The sequence below is a fragment of the Chelonoidis abingdonii genome, chromosome 2 (assembly GCF_003597395.2).
Source record: "Chelonoidis abingdonii isolate Lonesome George chromosome 2, CheloAbing_2.0, whole genome shotgun sequence".
Classification (NCBI taxonomy): domain Eukaryota; kingdom Metazoa; phylum Chordata; order Testudines; family Testudinidae; genus Chelonoidis; species Chelonoidis abingdonii.
Window position 1 is genome coordinate 48,968,490 of NC_133770.1, and position 24,485 is coordinate 48,992,974.

Below are 24,485 nucleotides of genomic sequence, written 5' to 3' on the forward strand. Positions count from 1 at the left end.
TTGACCTTATAACCTTAATGTTTTAATGTCTCTTTTACACATCTGAAAGGAAGCATGAAAGACAAATGTAATTTCTTACATTTTTAAAGAGCAGCCACTCCCCCTCACCCAAGCCAAAACAGAAATTCTGTTATGTGGACCCATGTTGACCCTCACTAGAAAGTGAAGAAACATTTGCTAGTGGGATTCACAGCTAATAGGTAGCACCCAAAGGAATGTTACAACTTAGGAATCCAAGATCAAGTTCACTTCTGCCTCTCTACCCCAGCCAGGGGGACTGGAACAGGGGGGGTAGGGAGTTCGGGGGCCATGCCCACCCCCTTTAAAAGTGGGAGGACTATGCTTAAAAGTGGGGGGTGGGGCCTCAGAAGGAAGGGGCGGCAACTAAAGACAGGATTTTAGAATGGAAAGTGTTACGGTTGTCTAAATATAGGTGGCAAGCCAACCACCACCTATAATGGTACTGTAAATGCTATGGAAAGTCCTTTTTTTCATATTCAGATTCCCTGTAAAAGAGAAGGTTTCTGATTTTGCAATTTCAGTTTTCCCCCTTTCCATTCCTAAAATAAATAAAGCTATGAATTAAATCTACAAATATAGGTCTAAACATTGGTCCATCACACATCTACCTGTCAAAATGAATGCATACTACATACTTCTAAATTTCTTTACATTTATATTTTGAGAAAAACTGACGTTTTTGCAAAAAAAAAAGATGCAAATATAATATACATATAAGCATTTTTACACATCTGAAAGGAAGCATGAAAGACAAAAAACTGAATATTTTGTCAACAAGTATTTACACTGGTGTGCATATTCAGAAAGCTCATGCACGAATTATTTTAACTATCATAAAAAGTTCCCATGTAGGTTTTATATAAACATGTCTGTCTGTCTGTCAACTGATAAATTTAGTAAAATTTGACAACCAGTATCAGCTAGTTCAACATTTTCAGTCTTCTGATTAAAATATATACTCCATAATATAAAATAGTGTTCAAGATTCATTAAGGTCCTGAGTAAAGAAAACCCACCCTAATCAACAAAGCACTTAAGCATATGCTTAAGACCCACTGACTTTAATGGTATTTAACAGCATGCTTAAAAAGCGGGCTTTAGTGCTTTGCAGAACAGAGGCTAAAGTCAGGACAGGGGCCAGGTTACTAATATTCCAGCAGTCCAGCTTGCAAATCAGTAACCACAGCTACAGCAAAGTGAGACTGTCCTATAGTATTACAGTCAAAGTAACAATTTTAGTAAACACAAGCATGCTATATCATGTTTTGTTTAGTCTCCAATTTCATATAAGATTTTAATAGACAGCAATTTTTTTCATATCTGAGTATGCTTCTGAAACTTCATCTAATGGTGTATTTGTATGATTCACTGAAGTTTCGTCTTCTAAATTAGATAACTCATCCTCTGCAGCAGATGTTTTGTTTGCAACTGGTTTAGCAGTTTCAGTTTGCAGCATTTGCTCAAGTCTCTGTATACCTGTAAAAAGAAAGACATGTCAGTATAAGTTTCTTCTCAGGGAAGCAGTGGTGTTGAAAGTGTCCTTAACTATACTTTAAACAACTTAGATTGTTGGAAGAGAATTTTTAAAATCTAAATTACTTTTCCACAAATGATGCAGAATGCAGGATTACTTTTCCATTAATGATCTTTTTACATTTCGCAGATTGTATAAATAGATTAATTACAGGTTTTTTTAATTTTCATTTTCAAGTTACATCACTTTTCAAGTTGGTTCTCATGCATGATCAAAATAATGCAGCCCTTGGGTTGCAAATTCTGCAGGAAAAATTTATAACAACTGTTTCCACTGGAACTTTAAAAAAAGTCAAGAGAACATTTCTATTTGACTTCAGTTCATGAAAAGATTATTTTTACAAAACAAAAAGTTGTTGGATTTTTTAAAAAATTTACAAATTGATGTGACCCCCAGCTGCAAAACTCCAACAGATTTCATGTCCATATATCTATGTCCTGCATTTCCTTTCCACCTGGCAACTGCAATTTAAATCACTAATTTCGGTTGTAATTCACACCTTTAGTTATTTCAATGCAAGTCTGTGTGTCAATCCTCATTTCAGAATAAAAACGTCCTACTGTAAATAGATTTTTTAAAACCAATTTAAAAATTACCGGAATAGGGCATTCTGATCTGAAATAATACTTCGAATTACAACCAATGTAGTTATTTCAGTTCCAGTTACTGTGCAGAGAAGATCTTACTCAGATTGTATAGGAGTTTCGTCTGAGAAAAGAAATTGCAGGGATTTGGGTATGTCTACACTACGGGATTATTCCGATTTTACAGAAATCGGTTTTTGGAAACAGATTGTATAAAGTCGAGTGCACGCGGCCACACTAAGCACATTAATTCGGTGGTGTGCGTCTATGTACCAAGGCTAGCATTGATTTCCGGAGTGTTGCACTGTGGGTACCTATCCCATAGCTATCCCATAGTTCCCGCAGTCTCACCCGCCCATTGAAATTCTGGGTTGACATCTCAATGCATGATGAGGCAAAAAACAGTGTCATGGGTGACTCTGGGTAAATGTCATCAGTCAATCCTCCCTCCGTAAAAGCAACAGCAGACAATCATTTTGCGCCCGTTTCCCTGGATTGCCTGGGCAGATGCCATAGCACGGCAGCCATGGAGCCCGTTCAGCCTTTTTTCACTGTCACCGTATGCGTACTGGATGTTGCTAACAGACGCGGTACTGCAGCGCTACCCAGCAGCATCCCCTTGCCTTTTGCACGTTAGCAAAGATGGTTACCAGTCATACTGTACTGTCTGCTGCTGTCATGAGTGCTCCTGGCTGGCCTCGGTGAGGTCAGCCGGGGGTTGCAAATGGATAAAAAATCGGGAATGACTCCAAGGGTCATCCTTCCTTTAGTTTTGTCTAAAGGGAAAGAAGTCAGTCTGCCCCTAGAATATACAGGCAAGCCTACTAAAAGAACCAGAGAGGCAAATGGCCCCAACTTCTGGGTCAGAGCCTAAGACATCCTCGCAGAATGAATGAAACTGGCATGCCATTTAGGGGGTGCCCCCTACAACCAACCCCACGCCCATTGCTTCCCCTCTTCCCCCACCACCTCCTGGGCTACGGTGGCAGTATACCCCCCATTTTGTGTTGATGAAGTAATAAAGAATGGCAGAGGATTTAAAACAACACTGACTTTATTGCCTCTGCAGGCAAGCGATTCAAAGAGGGGAAGGGCAGCCGCAGGTGTATGGATTTACCAGGCAGGACGGAATCTCCATTAGATAGCTTAAAGAAGGGAAGGACAAGGCAGTCATTCCCATTTTTGCCCCTGTGATTCTCTGCGGGGAGACCAGCCAGGAGCATCCGGATGATGACGATGAGGATATCAGTCATTACTGTACCATCTGCTGCATCCACGATGGCAGGGAAAGGGAGGGATGCTGCTGTTAGCGCTGCAGCACACGATCATGCAGCGCATCGTAGCATTACAGTGACAACTGAATATAGGCTGAGAAGGCATTTTTCCCTTTGCTGTTCATGGGGGTGGAGCGGGCAACGACATATACCTCTGACCACCCATACATGTTTTTGACCCTTCAGGCCATTTGAGAAGCTCAGCCAGAATTAAATAGTTTTTGGAGAGTGCCAAGGGAACTGTGGGATAGCATACAGTCGTCAGTCGACCCTCCCTTAGTGAGCACTCATTTCATTCTTTGGCCTTTCTGTTTATTGCTTGCCTCAGTCCTTAAGTTTCCGCTAGCACGTGTTATCGCCCTGTTTGACTTCGTCCGATCAAAGCTTGAGATGTTTTTTCAACATTTTTGGCATTTCGTTTCTGGAATTGGAGTTGATGAACAGATTATCTCGTCATACGAGATCAGTCAGTATCTCCCGTACCAGGTCCTGCGTGGAGCTCTTTTTTGATTCTGGGACTGCATGGTCACCTGTGCTGATCAGCGCTCCATGCTGGGCAAACAGGAAATGAAATTCAAAAGTTCACAGGGCTTTTCCTGTCTACCTGGTCAGTGCATCTGAGTTCATATTGCTGTCCAGAGCGGTCACAATGGTGCACTGTGGGATAGGTCCTGGAGGCCAATACCATCAAATTGCGGCCACACTAACACTAATTCGAAATGGCAATACCAATTTCAGTGCTACTCCCCTCGTCGGGGAGGAGTACAGATATCGATATTACGAGCCCTTTATATCAAAATAAAGGGCTTCGTTGTGTGGACGGGTGCGGGGTTAATCTGGTTTAACGCTGATAAATTCGAAATAAACTCATAGCGTAGACCAGGCCATAATCATGAACATTTAGAAGGACAGAGTTAGGCTCTGATCCTGCAACATACATTTAATTTTATGTAATAGTAGTCACATTAAGGTCTTCAAAATGCTATTCACATGCATAAATAAAGCAAAGCGTGTGCATAAGCATTTGCAGGATCAGGATCTTAATTTACATAAACCAACAGATAAGATGTTTACTAATGCCAAAGCGTCCCAACAATTCTCATTACATATCTTCATATCAAACCAGCTTTCCTCCATGACAGAGAGAAATCATGTTTAGGAAATGTCTTTTTTTTTTTTTTAAATTCTATGAAAAGTAGTTCTCTTATTTATCTTGTTGTGCTGACAGCCAACCAGCCTACTCAGATCATGACCTCAAGGAAATGCTAAGTGTACCAATTCACTGGTTAGGATAGAACAAAGGTGGACGTTATCCCATTACATGTACATGGCTTATGCCAGGAATTACCTTTGCTAATGCATGAAAGCTAGTGAAATGCTAATGTTATTGTCATCCCGTTTCCTGTGGTTACTATCTTTGTACTTAGGAAGCCTTTAATCACAGAGTGTATTAGCTTTTAGATGAGCAATTACTACTTAATGTGTAAAACTGCATGAAAACTAATAAAGCATTGTTTCTGGATTGCTGTAACTAAATGCATTATGACAGGTTTCAGAGTGGTAGCTGTTAGTCTGTATCAGCAAAAACAAGTTGTCGTCTTTGTGGCACCTTAGAGACTAACAAATTTATTTTGGCATAAGAAGCTTTTTCCATTCTTTTCCCTCACTCTCACAGATCTTGGGAGACAGGCCAGTCCTCACATACAGACAGCCCCGCAACCTGAAAGAAATACTCATCAGCAACTACACACCACACAACAAAAACACCAACCCAGGAACCAAACCCTGCTACAAACCCTGGTGCCAACTCTATCCACATATATATTCAAGGGACACCATCATAGGACCTAATCATATCAGCCACACCATCAGGGGCTTGTTCACCTGCACACCTACCAATGTGATATATGTCATCATGTGTCAGCAATGCCCCTCTGCCATGTACATTGGCCAAACCAGACAGTCTCTATGCAAAAGAATAAATGGACACAAATCTGACATCGGGAATCATAACATTAAAAAACCAGTAGGAGAACACTTCAGTCTCTCTGCTCACTCAATAACAGACCTCAAAGTGGCAATTCTTCAACAAAAGAAACTTCAAAAACAGACTCCAATGTGAAACTGAAGAACTGGAATTAATTTGCAAACTAGATACTATCAGATTAGGCCTGAATAAAGACTGGGAATGGTTGGGTCATTACAAAACCTAAACTTAATTCCCCATTACTAATTTCTCCCTACTGTTACTCACATCTTCTTGTCAACTGTCTGTAATGGGCCACTTTCTTACCACTTCAAAAGTTATTTTTCCTCTCTTGGTATCCTGCTGTTAATTGATTTCTCTCATGAGACTGACCTCACACTTAGTAAAGCAACCCTCATCTGTTCACATATTTATACCTGCTCCTGTATTTTCTACTTCATACATCTGAAGCTCTAGCCCACAAAAGCTTATGCCCAAATAAATTTGTTAGTCTCTAAGGTGCCACAACGACTCCTAGCTGTAAATGCATTATGTGTGCCTCTGCAATTGAATGTCCCATTAAACAGGACTGAAAGCCTCAGAACTGTAAATGAAGAAACATTAACTTCAAAGCATGAGTCTTTACATTTAACAATGGGAAACCCATAAACATTGCCTGCATTTAGTCAACAAAGCAAGAGCTGTGTGGTGCTGTTACACTAGAACCCTGGGAGCAATTCTGCATCTCTGATCTATTTGGATGCTGTCAGGGGGCATTCCAGATGCATGACAGGTCCCCAAAGAAATTTTAGGCAACCCTGAGGGACTTGTGGGAAACTACTAGATATCAAATCACGACTATCATTTTAAAACTTTGACTCAACTGTGATGTATTTTATTTGCTTTAAATCTCTCAACAACTCTCCATTCTTTTCTCAGCTAATATATCTTTAGTTAGTTTACTAAAGGATTGGCTATCAGTGTTGTTTTTGGTGTGAGATCCAGAGTATCCACTGATCTGGAGTAAGTGACCAACCCTTTGGAGTTGGAAGATCCTAATGTGAAGTGATTTTTGAATACAAGGTTATTAAAACCAAAGTCCAGTTTGTCTGAGGCCAGGTCTACACTGCGACTTTAAATCGGTTTAATGGCCGATATACCGATTTAACGCTGTATCCGTTCACACGACGTTGTCATTAATCCCCACAACGTGAAAAAAAAGGGTAAGAAATCATTCCTTGACTACTTTCTATGTCACCCTATGTGTACTGAATGCTGCTGGTAGACGGGACGCTACAGCACTGAAGAGCAGTATCCGCTCCTCTCCATCTCCTCCTCTCTGGTGGTAGACAGTGCTGCAGACTGCCCACCATCCAGGAGAACCGCCTAAATGCTCAACATCGAGGGCAACATTGCTACCGCTAGCAGTAGATAGGACAGAACGGCTAATAACAAGCTTAATCATTGAAACTGGGGCTGAAAAATTTTTGCAATCACATTTGGGATTGACTCGCTTGGCAATGAGTCAATTCCTCCCTTATGGTGTCTAAAAATAGAGTCCATTCTGCCTGGACTGTCATAGCCCCGGGAGGCTGCCTCCAAGTGCCTCCCCCCCCCCATCATTTTCTCTCACTAACAAGTCTCTGTTTCTTATTCTGGTATTCCTTAATACTTCATGACACAAACGGGGGAGGGGCACTGACACGGTAGCCCAGGAAGGTTGAGGGAGGAGGAAAGCAACGGGTGCGCTTCTTTGCAGGGGCAACCCCTGTGAATACTGACACGGAGCACCTGTGCTCTCTGATACACTGGATCTCTGTTACACTTGCCTATTATTCTAGGCAGGACAGTGCACCACTGACCGCTCTGGTCCGCAATCCGAACTCGGATGCGGAGTGCCGGTAAACAGGGAAATCCCCGAGAGCTTTACAGTGACATTTCCTGCTTTCACGTGTCCAGCTCTGATCACCACGGGGCAACCAGCTCTGATCACCACGGGTGGCGATGCAGTTCAAATGCAAAATCTCCTGCATTGAACCTTACGGGAGATAGCAGATGTCATCGCTGTATGGGAGACAAATCTCTTTTATCAGAGCTCCGTTAAAGAACAGGAAATGCCAAAGCCTTTGAAAAATAAACTACAGGATACACAGCGGTGCGTGACAACAGTAACGGGAAGCCAGACACTCAAACGGATGGTCATGGAGGGAGGGAGGGGGTAATGAGGACTACAGCTACCAGTCTCCACAGCGGTCTCTGAAAACTATTTGCATTTTTGGCTGCGCGCCCAATGTCTGCAGCGTAATAATACACGGTGTCTTGCGTGGTTCACGGAACAGCTCGTCAGTTTTTTCCAGCACGGTAAAAAAAAGTGAAAATAAAGTAATTCCTTGGAAGTACTGTAAAATGTCACCCTCGTGTACGAATGCAATAGCTGCTAGACGCGATGCTTGCTGCGTGTGAAGAGCAGTACCGATCGTCCGCTTGCCCTACACTCTCGCAGGGTAGACGCTGCCAGTGAGGTAGCATCCTGGGCTCAGTGTGGCTCGGCGGAGGCTCCGGGGTGAAAATGGGAAGAATCTCCCTATTATCTGACTGTGTGGACAGGTACAGAAACGCCCTGTAACTGTCTCATACTATTCACCAATCTTGGCGGGCTTGAAGCTTCATCAGATACCTCTACATATGGCGTAACAGAAAAGATTCTGAGTCGGGATGGAGCTGTCATAAGCCCCATGGTGGCTCCCTCCCTCTCAATTTTGATCTCGAAGTATACTACTCCACCTGTGATTCTTATCATCACATTCTTTCATAACTCATGCCAACAATGGGTGGGGGAAGGCACTGCTTTGTGGTAGCACCAACAGGTATGGTTGGGAGCAATGAAGTTGCCGTGTACAGTAATGCAGCAGATCTTCCTTCTTGTGAATATCTCGACGACACGGAGCAGCATGCCGCTTGCTTACAACCTGATGTTAATACATCTGTAATCCTATTCTGTGTCTGGACTGACTATTTTTTATTAACCTAAAGGGCAGGATGACTCAGTTCAAGTGAGTTTAATCCCCATTTTCCTTTCAAAAATTTACACAGGGTTATGTATCCGTTCTAAAGGTTCTGTCCCAGTTACTGAATGAGTGTACATAAAAGGATAGGCAGGGGTGTAACAGTTGTTTTGCGTGCTGTTCACAGTATGTATCTATCTGGACCATACTAAACCTACCAGGGAAGCGGGGAAGGAGCAGAATTTTAAGTAAGCAATAATCACACTCAGATCACTTCATTGGTTATGACAGCGCCACTTGTGGCAAAGCATTAATGCTCTTCAGTGCTGGCCAGATCGCCTCTATCAGTACATCAGTACAAAGAAGGGTGACTGACATTGTAGTACCAAGGATGCTTATTTAACTTTCATTTTCTCGTGCTGGGGTAGGGGAAGGAAAACTGAGTAGCGTTCGCGTGAAACCATAAAAAGACCCGTGTTGTAAGCTACAAGACACTACTGGCGCTAAGCCAAATAATGCAATGAGTTTACGAGACTGTGAAAGACTGTGGGATAGCGGGAGTAACCTCCAGCACCCCGTCCGGTCCTCCCATGATCCCACGGGGTTTCCCACCTGATGGCTAAAGGTTCTGTTAATGTGTCGGCAGGGGGTTTGGGTAAATGTCGTCAGTAAATTGTCCTTTTTGCTCTCGGAACCCACACATCAGCCACACAGATCCTTTCGCACTTTTCTGCCGAGGACAATGTGCCCGTGTTCAACGAAACACACACAAGCAGACGGCAGCACTATGGAGACCTTAGTGTCAGGCTTTTGTTTTTCCCGGTCACCTATTTGACATGTTACGAGTATGCCGTGGAGACAGAAAGGCGACACTCGAGCGCTACATCACCCAGCATTCAATTGACACTTTGCAATGATCAGAGATTGTTACATCGTTCTGTTTGTCCTACTGCGCAAGAAACACTGGTCAATGAGACATCCACGGTTATACTCTAATTTCTGACTGTCTGCTGGCTATATGAGTGCGGCCCAAGCCTAAAATCAGCCGGGGGTGCAACGCAAAAAAGCAAAACTTGGGATTGACTCATTGGCTACTCGCGAGTCATTCGCAGGATCCTCTTATGCTGTGCTCAAAAATTAAGAGTCAGATACTGACATACAAGAGAGTAAGGAAAGCGTAGTACAAGATCAGTAGCACTTTATACGTACTAACAGGACAAATCTGTGTAGTTAACTATCAAGTGCCACACCGAGAAGTTCTCTGCTGCTTTACAGATCACGACTAACACGGCTATCTCTGAAGGAAAGAGGGTCAAGTGTTATGAGAAGAGTCGAAGCGGTGCATAACTCACTGTGGTCGTTATTAACAGGGTGTTCCTGGCAGACCAACAACCAGTTGGGCGTCACCTCTCCCGAACCCTTCCGCGCTAAATCGTACGGCAAGGCGGCACTCCCCCATTCTGTCATTTGCTGGCATTCTGAGGAAATACAAGATAAGAAACATAGACTTATCGTCCAGACATACACCACCGGGGAGGGAGGTTAGGGCGCCCTGGGACGGCAACGGGCTGATACGTGCGATTGCATCAGTTTCCAGAGCTATGTATTGACATTACTCAACTATGTTAGCCCACCAGAAGGGAGCCGAATTGAGCCTTGCTGCATCCAAGTGAGCCAATCCTCAATTGGGTTCGGAGATAACAACTTTGTCTAGAGGGGGCCACTCACTCACAAAGTCTATTTTATTGGATGCAGCTAAACGTGAATAGCACTGGCCAGGTAAAGAGGCAATGAATAAAGCCTGATCCCACCCGTGAACAATTTGAATTCATTTCCGATTGTCCACCGTGCCGGGTCAGCACACATTAGAGCCCATGCACAGATGTGCCCACATTCGTTATTGCGAGGCTCATTTTGCATCGTAGTTCCCATCATGGTTTTCCGCAGTAACACACTTACTGGAGGACAGGGAAGAGACTTCAGCCAGGTTGGACACCACACACGGAGTTCTGAGTACTCCTGTATCGCTATTCTTAGGTGTGCGGACTCAGTGCTCAATCGAGCAACTAGAAACCAGTTCCGAAGACAGAAATGATATAAGTTTTTTTATGATAAAGAAATTTCAAAGTTTCTATCCTGGCCTGATAGGAGAAGGGACAGCAGAGACTCGCCTTGAGTGCCGAACCTGAGTGTAAAGTGGAACGAACTAGACCCCCACTGATAGGAGTATCTTATTGGCCCCAACACTCCACACCCGCCGACGACCGATCTCACCACACCAACCGCCGCGGGCCATCTGGAACACCTGAGAGACAGCATGTCCAACCCGAAAGACCCACCCATGCCGCTTCTATCGAGCCCGAACCTACCACAACCTGCAATTAACATTCTGTGAGGGGTTAAAGGTCAACCACACGGTGGCCACACCCGACACCCTGTCACGATTTATTGGTTTGTAAAATATCAACACACGTCACACACATAACCCTATTCACACATCATCAACACACAGTGATGAAGAATAACCCCCTAATCCGTGGATTCAGACTTGGGATATGAAATATCAAGTGTTTCTGAGGATTGTACCGAGGGGAAGCTGGAGACGAATTTTGGGGATGAAGATGCCCGTGTGAGAGCACACAGCAGTCCGTAAACCCATACAGCCAGGATCTTTTTGAGACCCCAAGAATTACAGTCCTGGCGCTCCCAAGCGAGAAGCCCAGACAGTGAGCCATGGAAGCGACCTCCTGTTAAAGATGTCCTATCATCATATTGTATCCTAAACATTGGAATTAAAACACCGACGGTTCTATTAGATCGCATTGACACTAGGGCTTTGCTGCAGCGCAGCCATTAACTGTTACATAAGGGAAATTCCGTTAACATGTCTGGGATGGAAGGCGATAGAAATTCCTCCAAATTGAATCGGCGCGATCGATATCGATGTCGTTGCGAGGAATATCAAAACCCTTAATGCTAAGCCGTGAGAACAATTTCCTGCCAAGACAGCCTTCTCCCGGTCCCCCATAGAGGTAACTTTTCAAAACGCCATGCATTTTTGCAAGATATTTGGTACTGACACTGCAGCATGAGCATTGCGAGGGGCTGGAAGGCTTGGCAGCAACAAAGGCGATCTGCCTCCTGCCGTAGGTATCCTCAGTGAGATTAGAGATATCCATCCAAGATATCATTGGACAGTTAATTGGTGAAAGAACATCCAGGATGTAAATAGGGGGCAGCCATAGCGATTTGCTACCTGGGCCAGCAGCCCACGGGGGGTATGGGAGCGAAGGGATAGCGACGAGTTTCAGCGTCTGGCAAGCGATTCTTCCTGCATACCAGCACGCAGCTGGGGCGGGGGGTGATGTAGGGTGATCATCTAGCGAGCGATCGTCAGATACGAGTAAGGAGCCATGCGCCTGTTGTGTGGATGTGAAAAGAGGGGGTTGGGCTTTTGGCAGGTATTCTCTAATAGAGCAGGCATCATATAGATCACTGTGTATATGAAACGGGGCGAAGTCTAAAATTTTAAAGCCTCACTTACCACTCGTGCAATTGGACGTACGGTTACGTACCCCTATGCCGTTGTTGTGTTGTGCCACACCATCCCAGAACTGAAATTTTAAACATACAGATATTAATGCGACTGTATGAATCACATGTATCTGTAAGGTGGATAGGTTTCTAAGTGAAAGATACTGTCATATCTCTGAAAAAGGTATCTTAACCACATCTTATCACCCTGTGTTTGACCTTCCCATGCAGCTGCACATTTCTCTGAAGTCCTAGCCATCTACGAGGCGTGCTAGTGATACGGCGAGGAAGAACGAAGACGCGAGATGAAATGTTCACAGCAAATTATTGAAGTACACCGCAATGAGAGGATAAAGAATGATGGAAGGATGTGGTAGCAAAGACCGAAAGATGCCAGTGAAGCGCATCTGAGAGGGCTAGGCAGGAAGAACCAGCGTTGGAAGAAGCACCGCTGATCTGCTGCGTCAAACTAAACTCCTCCAACGCGATGGTGGAGCTTCAAGGAAGAATGCAGCCAGTAGCAGATGGCCACTGAGCCCCTGTAAGACCTCCCTGCTAAGCCCACCGTCCATACTCCCTCACTCAGCCAGTGTAGAACGCGTGGTGGAAGCTTTCTGCACCCGCCTACCTCCACACCCCTGCAGAGTTTCAAGGAAAAGGCTTGTAATTACCGCTACAATGTGCTTAGTAGCCTTCCTTCCCCCTCCCGTCCCAAAGCACAGCAGTCAGAGGACCTTCCTAATTCTCTCCTTTTTTAGTAGTTCCTTGGTAATTACAGAGAATTATCGAAGTTGGAGGTGGGTTGCTTAACAGGAAATTCTAGGCAAGGAAAAACTCATGATTTTAACAGATGCATAATTACTTTAAGGAATAATAAATGATTTTTTAACGATCAGAATTTATTTCTTCGCCAATCCTTATGAAAAGGGGAGGGTGGGTTGCTTACACTGAATAAGTCCATCAAGTGCGGAGGGTTCATCAAGGGGAAGCAACAGAGTCACACCGTACCCTGGGCCGTGCTGAAACTCGTTTTCAAGGCTTCTCTGATGCGCAGCGCCTCCAGGTGTGCTCTTCTAATCGCCCTGGTCTCTGGCTGGCTCGTACTCAGCGGCCAGGTGATTGCCCAGCCTCCCACCCAGCCATAAATGTCTCCCCCTTAGTCTCACAAGATTGTGGAGCACACAGCAAGCAGCAATAGCAAGCGGGACATTGGTTTGCTGAGTCTGACCGAGTAAGAATGATCGCCAGCGACCCTTTAAACGGCCAAATGCACATTCTACGCACGATGCGGCACTTGCTCAGCTGTAGTTGACAGCTCCTGACCACTGTCCAGGCTGCCAGTGTATGGCTTCATGAGCCATGGCATCAAGGGTAGGCTGGTCCCCCGGTAAACTATAGGCATTTGACATCATCCCAACGGTTATTTTCTGGTCTGGAAGTAATTCCTTTGCTGTCTCAGTCGTTAACGACTAGCGCTCTGAAGACGCGAGCGTTGCATGCACCTTCCTGCCATCCCACTGATTGGGTGACACATCCGCTTGTGGTCCACCAGTTGCTTGCAGCACCATTGAAAAGTACCCCTTGCGGTTCACGTACTGGGTGCCCTGTAGTTCTTGGGCCAAGATAGGGAATGGGTTCCATCTATTGGCCCACACAGTTCGGAAATACCCATTGCAGCAAAGCCATCCACTATCACCTGCACGTTCCAGATAGTTTTTCAACCTCGTATCAGAGCTTAAGCGATTGCTTTGGCTTACTGCATCACTGCAGCCCCCCAGTAGATTTGCCCCAATTGATTTCCGACTGACCGGTAGCTGTCTGGCATTGCAAGCTTCCAAGGGCTATTGCCACTCGCTTTCCACTGTGAGGCTGCTCTCATGTTTGTATTACGCGTTTCAGGGCAGGAAAGCATGTCACAAAGTCTAAGAAAGTGCTCTACGCATGCGAAAGTTTCGCAGGCCACTGTGATATCGTCCCACACCGTCAAAACAATGCGGTCCACCAGTCTGTGCTTGTTTCCGTGCCAAATTCGGCGTTCAATGGGTAGTATATGCCCCGTTAATAGCAGTAGCTCCAAAAACGCTGGGGCCAGCGGTTATGGAGAATCTGCCTCCATCTCGTCATCGCTGTCCTCGCTGCTCAGCAATAACTGCCTCCTCCTCTCCTTCTGCCTTTGCAATTCATGTTCAGTATAGTCAGCACGAGAGTACGCGAGGTGTGACAACGGTCAGAATACCGTTTTGATCTCAGGGTCCATGATTGCTGCGTATGGCGTTTGCTCAATGCACTCCGCGAAAAAGGCGCCAAGGGTTGTCTGCGCCTTCACAAAGGGGGTGGAGGCTGTACCAGCACCACCTGGGCAATGTTCTGCCCATCAGGCACTCGTGCTCTCAACACGGAAGTGGGAACTATGGCATAGCTGAGGAACAGCTCCCACAGTGCACCGCTCCTGAAAGTCGATGGTAGCCTTGACCATGACATAAATAGGACATAGCAATCGATTTTTTGATCGCACGTGGACCGCGCAAAACCGATTTTATAACATCGGTTTTGTAACATCGGTTTAAAACTACTTCGAAATAATCGTGCAGTGTAGACGTACCCTCAGTGACAAGATAATGGATATGCTGGAAACCTAAGGGGATTGTCGCTGGTTCTCACATTAAACGCTAATATAGTACTCCGGAATGCATGCTTGTTACTGGTTGGTAAGATCTAATTATAGAATATACCACCAGTATGGCTGTGACGCTGTATGGAATTGGGAGAACACATGATATTGTTGATACCCAGTATTATAAAATGTTAGGAATCTGACCGGATATTGTGTCGAGGTATCTCCAAAAGGTTATAAATTGCTAGTATAATAACCTTATTATATTTCTGTATCACCTTTGTATTATGAGTTATATATATGGATGGTATACCTCTGTCATAAACAGATAGCTAAGGGTTATGTCCTCTTTTACTGTAAGGGTTAACAAACACGGAACCAACCACCTGACCAGGGGACAACATCAGGAGACAAGATACTTTCAAATCTCATAGAGAAGCCTTTGTTTGTAGTTTGGTTTTTGCTTTGTGCTCTCTAGGCTCTGAGGGTTGACCACACGTTCTACAGGCTCTCTAATCTTCGTTTCCAATTTTGTAAGTAAAAGGTAGAAACAGTAATAGTCTTTATTTGGTTTTCTTTATGTGCAAATGTGTAGCTTGCTGGAAATATTTTAAATTGTATTTTTCTGGACTAAGGCTGTTTATCCTTTTTTATAAGCTAAAGACCGTAATATTTCATCTTGATTTACAGAGACAATTTTTTATGTTTTTCCTTCTTTTATTAAAGTTTCTCTCTTTTAGAATCTAATTGATCTTTTGGTTATCTTGTATAAACCCAGGAAGGGAGTCTGCACTCACCAGAGGAATTGATGGAGAAAGGAAAGAAGGGGAAGGGATGGTTTATTCTCCTTGTTGTGAGACTCAGGGAATCTGGGTCTTGGGGTCTCCAGGAAAGTTTGGGGAGACCAGAGCTTATCAGGAGCTCTACCTAAGTCCTGATTGGTGGCAGCACTACAGGATCAAGCTGGTAATTAAGCTTAGAGGATTTATGCTGGTACCCATATTTTGGACGCTAAGGTTCAGATTGGGATTATGCCATGACACCTCTATTCCAAAGTTGTGATCCCAGACAGATTTGCATCAGGGCACTGCCTAGCCTGTTTGATGGCCATCAAGGTCATCAACTGTACAATTAACCCACTGAAAGGAACCAGGGGATACACCTTATAGTCAACAAGGCATGTGGTATGCTTATGGAAAGAAATCTAAGAATCTACATGCTATGTGCTGTAAAGCTTGTGTTTGTGACACAAGCCATTTGTCTTCATTCTGATTCTCCTTAGAGTAATCTTTCTACAAATGAAGCTTTGAACAAAGACGAATGATCCATCCAAGCTGTGGATGTGTTCCAGAGAGACTTTCAAGCCAGCCTCACACAGTAGTGCTAAGAACCTGATACAGTAACTCCTCACTTAACATTTAGTTATGTCCTGAAATGCTACTCTGTGCAAACAATGTTCAATCAAATCCATTCCCATAAGAATGAATGTAAATGGGGAGGGGGGGCCTTGCAGAGAGGGGTAAGGTTCAGAAACATTTTTTTTTTGCCAGAAAAAGACTATATTAAAAAAAAAATTCCCTCTCACCCTATGGGTGGTATGTGTCTCCTCAACCTGGGTCCTCTACCAGAGGCCTGGGAGTTTCGAGGTTCGCGCAGTATCTTAGCTTGTTCCGACACTGCACTCTTCTGGACAGAGAGCTCTGAGTTGTTCCGGGATCTGTTGAGCCACTACCCAGCTAGAGTCATAGCCCCGAGTGCTCCTACCACACTGGGACTACTTTGGCCTTCACTTTCCACATCCTCTCGAATTCCTCTTTCAGGCCTGGTACTTCTCCAGCTTCTCATATTCTTTCTTCGAATGTGCTGTCGCTTGGCACTGCTTATTCTATCACACCGCTGTCTTCTGCTCCTTGTCTATTACCACGATGTCTGGTTGATTGGCCAGTACTGCTGTTCCGTCTGGATCTGGAAGTCCCACAGAATTTAGCCCTGCTATTCTCACAACCTTCTGTGGAATCTCCTATCTGGTCTGGGAGAGTCTAAGCCCATAACGCTGTGCAGATGTTCCTGTACACAATGCCAGCCACTTGGCTGTGCCATTCAGTGTATGCTGTTCTGCCTGCATCTTACATCCTCCACTATGTGTTGGACTGTTCTGAAGGCCTCTCTGCACGTCTGCACCTTGGGTCCTCTCTAGCGTGGTAGACCCCTCTTCAATGGATCTGGTGCTCAGTGCCTGTTCCTGTGCGCTATGACGGCCTCAGTGCTGTCTTTTAGTCCAGCCCTTTCCAGCCACTGGTAGGATTTCCCATGTCAGCCACCTCGGCTTTGTCGACGGTACATCCCATGCAGGTCTTGTCTTGCCATGGCACTTCTTCTCTCTTGGTCTTCTCCATGTCTGCTGCTGCCTCAGGCTTTCTCTCAGCAGCTCATCTTTGGGGGGGGGCCACTTACTGATGTACTCCTGGATGTTCGGGTTTCATCCAGGACAGTGGCTTTGACGCTCACCAAGCCCCCCGCTTCTTCCGGCTGGTATACAGTCTCTGATTTGACTTGGATGGAAACCTCCGTGCATTGTAAGGATTTTCCGGGTCTCACATCGGCAGCCTCCATGTCCTCCTGGCCAGCTCACTATACACAGAGGGTATCTGATGACCGGCAGGGGTATCTGTTGATGGGTGGATCTTGTTCTTCCCACTGAGCTGGCTCTTCAGACTGTCTTATCTTTGGTGATACTTGGATTTGCGTCTTCCTTGCCTCCTCATCATGGTTTCCATGTGACTGTGGACCGCCAGGTACTTGTAGCTGGTCTAATGTGTCTGCTATGTGGCCCGCTGGTAGTTCCACCCCATCAGTCTTGACTACCTTCCCTCTCTTCACTACCATCCGGCCACACTTCTCCAGTCCGAATGACATATATAAATAACACACACAGTATAAGTTTTAAACAAACAATTTAATACTGTACACAGCAACGGTGAATCTTGGTTGAGGTGGTGAAGTCAGAGGGTGGGATATTTCCCAGGGAATGCCTTACTGATGAACTAGCATTTGGCCCTCAAGGGCTAACACGTTGTTAATGTAGCCTCACACTCTACAAGGCAGCATGGAGGGAGGGGAGACAGCATGGCAGACAGGGACAGAGATACAACTGTGTGTGTGAATGAGAGAGTGAGAGACTCGCATTGCCCCTTTAAGTACGCTGACCCCACTCTAAGTACACTCTAAGTACACTAAGTAGATCAGCAAGTTGAGACGGCAGCTGCTCCCTCCGTCCTGTTCTGAGCCCTGTCGTGTCCCCCGTCCTGTTCAGTGGAGATGGGGAAAAGGAGCGGACGGGAAGGAGACACCCTGACATTAGCACCCTTCTTCCCCCCTCCGTTCCCATCCCCGCACAGCAAGCTGGAGGCTCCCGGGAGCAGCTCCAAGGCAGAGGACAGGAGCAGCATATTGCAGTGGTGGGAGGGACAGCTGAACTGCCTGCCACTTGATAGCCTGCTGGGTAGCTGACGCACAGGGAACTTAAGGGAGTGGGGAGCTGATGGGGGGCTGCCGGCCTTCCCTGGTTCCAAGTCCCCTCCAGCTAGCTCCAATGGGCTACTCTTTCTGCAAGCAGTGGACAAAGCAAGGTGCTGCCAAACAATGTTATAAGGAACATTGTGCAACTTTAAATGAGCACATTCTCTACTTGATCAGCGATGTAACAATGTTAACCGGGACAAGGTTAAGTGAGGAGTTACTGTATATAGACCTTGAAGTCTCTGTATGTATCTGACTGCTTTACCATTTAACAACTCTCTTCTTGTTCTTTTCTCTTTATAATAAACCTTTAGTTTTAGATGCTAAAGGATTAGTTGTGTGTGTGCGCACGCGTGCGCATGTGTGTAATTTTTCCTTTATGATAGCAGTAGTTCAGGAAAAAGTGCTTACCTAAATATGCTATCAGACATCAATGTGTTTATTCAATCAGTTACTGGATTTTTCAAAACTATTAATTTGTATTTTGGGTGTTAAATTATTCTAGTCCTCTCCAAATTGGCTTTATGTTGCAACAATAAAATAAATTACTCTAGTCTCACAGAGGGAAATGCTGAATGCCTTCAGTAACTATATTCTACTAATTATAATCTAAAAATATAGACTTATCCTAAAAACAAAGTGAACAAAAATCACTTAGATAATGGTAAAATTGGATCTACAAATTCAGACTAATTGAGCAGCACTATCTTACACAAGGTCTGAATACAGCCTCAAACCTCTTGCCTTCAGAAGTCAGTAGGAAATAGAAGTTTTGAACTGAACATTTGAGATGTACCACCTTTCTATAGAATCATAAAAGTATAGGCCTGGAAGGGACCACCACAGTTCACCTAGTCCAGTCCCCTGCACTCAAGGGAGGACTAAGTAATAACTAAACCATACCTGAAAGAAATTTATATAAACTAATCTTAAAAACCTCCAATGGTGGAGATTCCACAACCTCCTTAGGCAATTTGTTCCAGTGCTTAACTACCCAGATAGGAAGTTTTTCCTAATGTCCAATGTAAACCTCCCTTGCTGCAATTTAAGCCCATTGCTTCTTGTACTAACTTCAGAGGTTAACAAGAACAATTTTTCAACCCTCCACACCCTGTAACACTGTTCAAGTATACAAAAGGTTGTTATGTTCCACCCTCAGTCTTCTCTTCTCCAGACTAAACAAACCCAACTTTTTCAATTTTCCCCTTGGTCATATTTTCTAGACCTTTAATAATTTTTGTTGCTCTCCTCTGTACTTTCTCCAATTTGTTCACATCTTTTCTGAAATGTGGCATCCAGAACTGGACACAGTACACCAGCTGAGGCCTAATAAGTGCAAAATAGAGTGGAAGAATTACTTCTCTTGTCTTGCTTACAACACTCCTGCTGATAACACCTCAGAATGCTGTTTGCTTTTATTAGAACAATGCATATTATTTTATGATAAAAGTAACACTTAACTTACCCAAGTAAATCTTATCTATAGAGTCTGAGAAGACCATTCTAAACCATCCAGGCTCATAACAGCAAAAAGCTTTTCCAGGACTAATGAGGAGTTTTTCATCGAGGAACTTCCACCATAACTCCATTTCAGCTTCAAATGTCTGTGATTTTAGGAACTAAAAAAGGAAAACCAAAAACGGCATTAAGAAAACTGGAATACAACCTGAAATTAATGAACTACTGAACAAAATATACTCCACATGAAGACTAAAGCAGAAAAGGACCTGATGTTCAGAATTACTGAATACCTGCAGCTCCCATCAACTTATCTTAGAATTTTGGGTGCTCAACAATTCTGAAAATCCTTGCTTCTTAGTAATTCCTTTGCCCATTATACTGCATAAACTTGTGAGATCCAGTCTATGTGTTCATACTGTGCAGGCCAGATTGCTATCTGGGGCAAAATGACCCATGCAGCATCTCCCCACAGCCATGTGGCTTTTGAAAAAGAAACAGCAGGAAAGAGCCAGCCAGGGTATGTCTTCAATGCAGAAGTAACTCAGGTGCTTGGCACCAGGGTCCGAGAACCCAAATTAGTCTAGCTGAGGTGTGAGCAGCGACACTGCAAAGCTACACCTGAGTTTCTGAGTCCTCACTGGTGCTGCACTCACCTGTTCACTAAGACTCTGCCATATCCTATGGTTCTTTCTGCTGCAGTAAACTAAGCTGCTCTGTGATTCTTTCCCAATGAATTGCAGAGGAATGTGTCTGTCCTTCTAGGAACACAGGGAATTGTGGAAAGGCATTAGAAGACTATCAGCACTCGAGTGATTTAGCCTGCATCCTCATTGTAAAGTGAGCAGTTACTAGCCTGAGTGAAAGCAGCATGCAGGCTCTAGCCAAATGCCAGCTAGCCTGAGTTGAAAACACCAAATCTGGGTGAGAGAATTTTATATGTGGATAGACATGGGGGTTAGGAGTGATACCAAAACCAGAGCCTGAGTTAACTCTGTAGTGAAAACTTACCCCCTGGAGACAGAAGCATTCACAGCAACTGCAGAAAGCAGTTCAAGCAGAGATTGGACAAGGATACTAAAGATATCAAACTGCTTTCTGCAGTTTTCACTATGAACTTTCTCTCTCCCCTGTGCCTACAGGCTGTTTGCTCCAGCCCCTTCTACTTCCTCCTCAGAATCACAAACCCCTCCTAAGCCCTCTGATCTGTCTTTCCAGCTAGCTAATCCCCTCCTAACATAACCTCATTGAATGGATTTAAACCACAAAAATCACAGAACATGACATTTCAAAAAAGAACTAGCTAAGTTCATTGAGGATAGGTCCATCAATAGCTATTAGCCAGGATGGGCAGGGATGGTATCCCTAGCCTCTGCTTGCCAGAAGCTGGGAATGGGCAACAGGGGATGGATCACTTGATGATTACCTGTTCTGTTCATTCCCTCTGGAGCACCTGGCATTGGCCACTGTCAGAAGACAGGATATTGGGCTAGATGGACCTTTGGTCTGACCCAGAATGGCCATTCTTATGTTTGCTGCCACTGTATATTTACTCTGCTTGATATCCCTTTCCCTACTCCTCATCTTGTCTACGTAGAGTGTCTGCTTTTCAGGTGAGGGACAGTTTCTTATTATACGTTTGTACAGTGCCTAGCACAAGTGGGCCCATTCTTGGCTGGCCCCAGGCACCACCATAATAAACACGACAAATAGTCACATCTCAAAATATTGTGGCTTGTTAGTTATAAATGTTATTCTGATTCCTTCAGTTAAATGTTTTATGTGACCATACTGTTTATTAACAGTGCTAGAGATGCATATCCATCTGCAGAACAAGTACAGCACAGTCAGTGGTAAAGCAAGATTCTCCACCAATCCTCTCTAGCCAGGTTTCAGAGTGATTTATACTGCATTAATTTATACAGTGAGGTTTGTCTGTAAATCTTACAAAGGTGAGCAAATATCTTCCTCTTCCTCATTTTAGTGATGGGTAAACCGAAGCACAGAGAGGTTATGTGATTTGCCCAAGGACACCGCAGGTCACTTGCACAGCTGGGACAAGACCCTATGGCTCAACCGTTAGTCCAGCACCTCGTCTACCAGAACATGAAGGCTTCTAAAGTTAGATGTTCTATATTTGACAGAACATTTTAGGAAACTTCCTTTATTTCACAGTTTTACAGTATGTGTTAAATTGAATTGCCATCCAGTAGGCTTTTTCACATTTGCCAAATTGCAATATCATTTCTAATGTAAAATGAAAAATAGACAATATCCGTCTAAAAATTCTACCATAAGCTTTGAGGCCTTCATATAAAAATAAACTGTTGGCAGCATTAATTTTTCAAACCCTCTTTCCCATCCCCTCCCAAGCTTTCAACATACTTTTCTGAAGTCTGCCCATACGTATAATCCTCCTGAACTTTTGAGAACAGGTATTCCAATCTCTGTGAGACCATCCACAAGAATATTTTGTGCTTCTCTCAGTCTTTTTTTGTTGGTAGGAAAATACACATTATCCAGCCAATCTATCAAAACAAAAAAGAATTGTCATACTTCTGTTTTATTTTATTTCCAACTATCATGAAACAAAAAACAATGAAAATGGGAATGTTTTTGTTTTTACTAACCTCTATCGCTAAGAAACTGGCTCAGAACATATTGAACAGGCCCAGGACACCCATGAAAAACAGCCAGTTGATTCACGGCTTTCCGAATTTCATGACTTCTTGTGTACAACACTCCAACTCTGATACCACACATACCAAAATCCTTGGAAGGCAAAAAGAAAAGTTACATAGAGATTATTCCTAAATCCAAGTGTACATTTGAAGGCAGCAATTTCACTCTACATCTATACTTAAAGACTATAATTGGACCACACTGCCAGTTTTGCTCCTCTTATCTCAGGGGATAATTACATGTGTTAGAAGGAAGGAAGAACATTTCTCATTTTGATGCGCACAAGAGATGCATAGTATAGAGATAAGTGTCCTGGAATTACAGTATATAGGACAACTAGGTAAGAAATGAGGAGAAATGAGTTGGAAATGCCAGTCCTGGAAATGGATGTGGGTGATCTTGCTAACAGTAGTTCCTGCCTTAATGAATGCTTCCAAAATTGTGTAGCTAACAGTGTATACTATATTTATGTAAACTTGTTGCATACCTAACTGGGAAGCCACATGGTTCAGCGGACAGGCCACAAAGACCTAGTTTCTATTTCTAGATCTATTACTAATGTGATATGACCTTGAGCAACACACTTAACCTGCCTGTATCTCAGATTCTCCACCTGAAAGATGGGGATAATTATATTTACCTACCTTTGTTAAGTACTGATGGAAAAAATGCTGTATATTTATTTTTTCAGCTTATGAACCCAGCCCTAGATTCCTTCTTAGGCAAAGCTCCTACTGAAATCAATAGAAGATTTACCTGAGTAGAGAATGCAGGATCAAGCTCAAGGAATTTCAGTTGTCAATTCCATGGCACTAGTCACATTAAAATACACACAAGCCCAGTGAAAATATCCATAAGCAAGACTGCAAATGACACTGTTGTGAGCCAGTATGTTTAGGGAAATGGCCATCTCACTGAACAAGACAAAAAACAAAAACAAAAAATCCAACAACCAACCAGACACACACACCTCCTACAACAAAACTCCAAATAAATTCTGGTCGCCGCTGGGAGCATGAAGCTACTCAGAAGCTGAGAGCTCATTCTATCATCAGACCATCCGTGGTACTGTTCCCCACAGAACTGTGCATCTCTGCTGCTCAATCAATGAAAAAACTGAGTAACTGGTGAGCTATAGTGTTCCATGAGCATATGAATTGGATTGTACCCTTTATTCTTGAACTTTTTGTTTTACAGTCTGTTACATTTGTATCAGATAATGTCATAGTGAAGAAACACATAGTTTATGGGATTTTCGCAATATTAAATACATTTTGAATGCTTTAAATATATGCAGTTATAGTCTAATCCAGAGGATCAGATCCCAATTATTATAGAAGAACACTGATCTGAGGTTATAGAAAAAATACTGAAGGATGTGATATTGTATCTAACAAATAACGTGTGTTCTGGTAACTAAAGACTATCATGAACGTAATCCCAAGGGCGCAAAGTTAAAGTTGCGTGTACATCTGTGATGTTGGCATGTCCTTATTTCTGAGAGTTTAAACAAGAAGTCAGAGTTCTATAAATGTAAGGTTTTTTTAATGCTATATCAAGAGTCGGCAACCTTTCAGAAGTGCTGTGCCGAGTCTTCATTTATTCACTCTAATATCAGGTTTCACGTGCCGGTAATACATTTTAACGTTTTAGAAGGTCTCTTTCTATAAGTCTAAGTCTATAATATATAACTAAACTATTGTTGTATGTAAAATAAATAAGGTTTTAAAAATGTTTAAAAAGCTTCATTTAAGGACTCTGGCAGTGGGAGTGCCACTGAAAATCAGCTCGCGTGCCGTGTTCAGCACGTGTGCCATAGGTTGCCTATCCCTGTGCTATATATTGTACACATATTAAAAGTACCACAAATCAATATTTGAACAGTCCATCCTTCCTTCAAAAATGAAGTAGGATGGAAGAGTAAAGAGTTTTTGTCTTGAAGATTTGTTATTTAATTGGTATTTGGTAATTTGGTATTTAATCATCACACACATTTTCTACCATTCTTATGGAACTGGCTCACTAGCTTTATTAGTAAACCTACATTTTAAAGAAATGAAAGGCCTGTTGCTACAAGATGCACTTCCAACCATGATGGCAAACTATGTCTCTCTGTCCATGATAGCTAATTCTATCCCAATGTGATAAGCCCATATAGCCCTGAAACTGTACAAAGTTATATAGAATTTTAGAACACCACTGTTATTTTATATTTTCAAAACACTGTATACACACTAACTAGATGACCAATTGATAATATTCATGTACATAATTATCCCCATTTCAGAGATGGA

At 43.5% G+C, this 24,485-nt stretch overlaps 1 protein-coding gene across 1 annotated transcript in view; it reads right to left on the minus strand.

The window, feature by feature from the left end:
- Positions 1 to 200: 200 nt before the first annotated feature.
- The window catches only part of LOC116825920 (1-aminocyclopropane-1-carboxylate synthase-like protein 1), a 44,563-nt gene continuing 20,278 nt past the window's right edge, over positions 201 to 24,485 (minus strand). The window contains exons 11-14 of the mRNA XM_075062340.1: positions 22,140 to 22,281; positions 21,895 to 22,037; positions 19,517 to 19,670; positions 201 to 1,497 (exon numbers count right to left, since the gene is read on the minus strand). Coding sequence (XP_074918441.1) covers positions 1,316 to 1,497; positions 19,517 to 19,670; positions 21,895 to 22,037; positions 22,140 to 22,281 — 621 coding nt within the window. The 3' untranslated portion in view covers positions 201 to 1,315. The remainder of the gene's footprint in view (positions 1,498 to 19,516; positions 19,671 to 21,894; positions 22,038 to 22,139; positions 22,282 to 24,485) is intronic.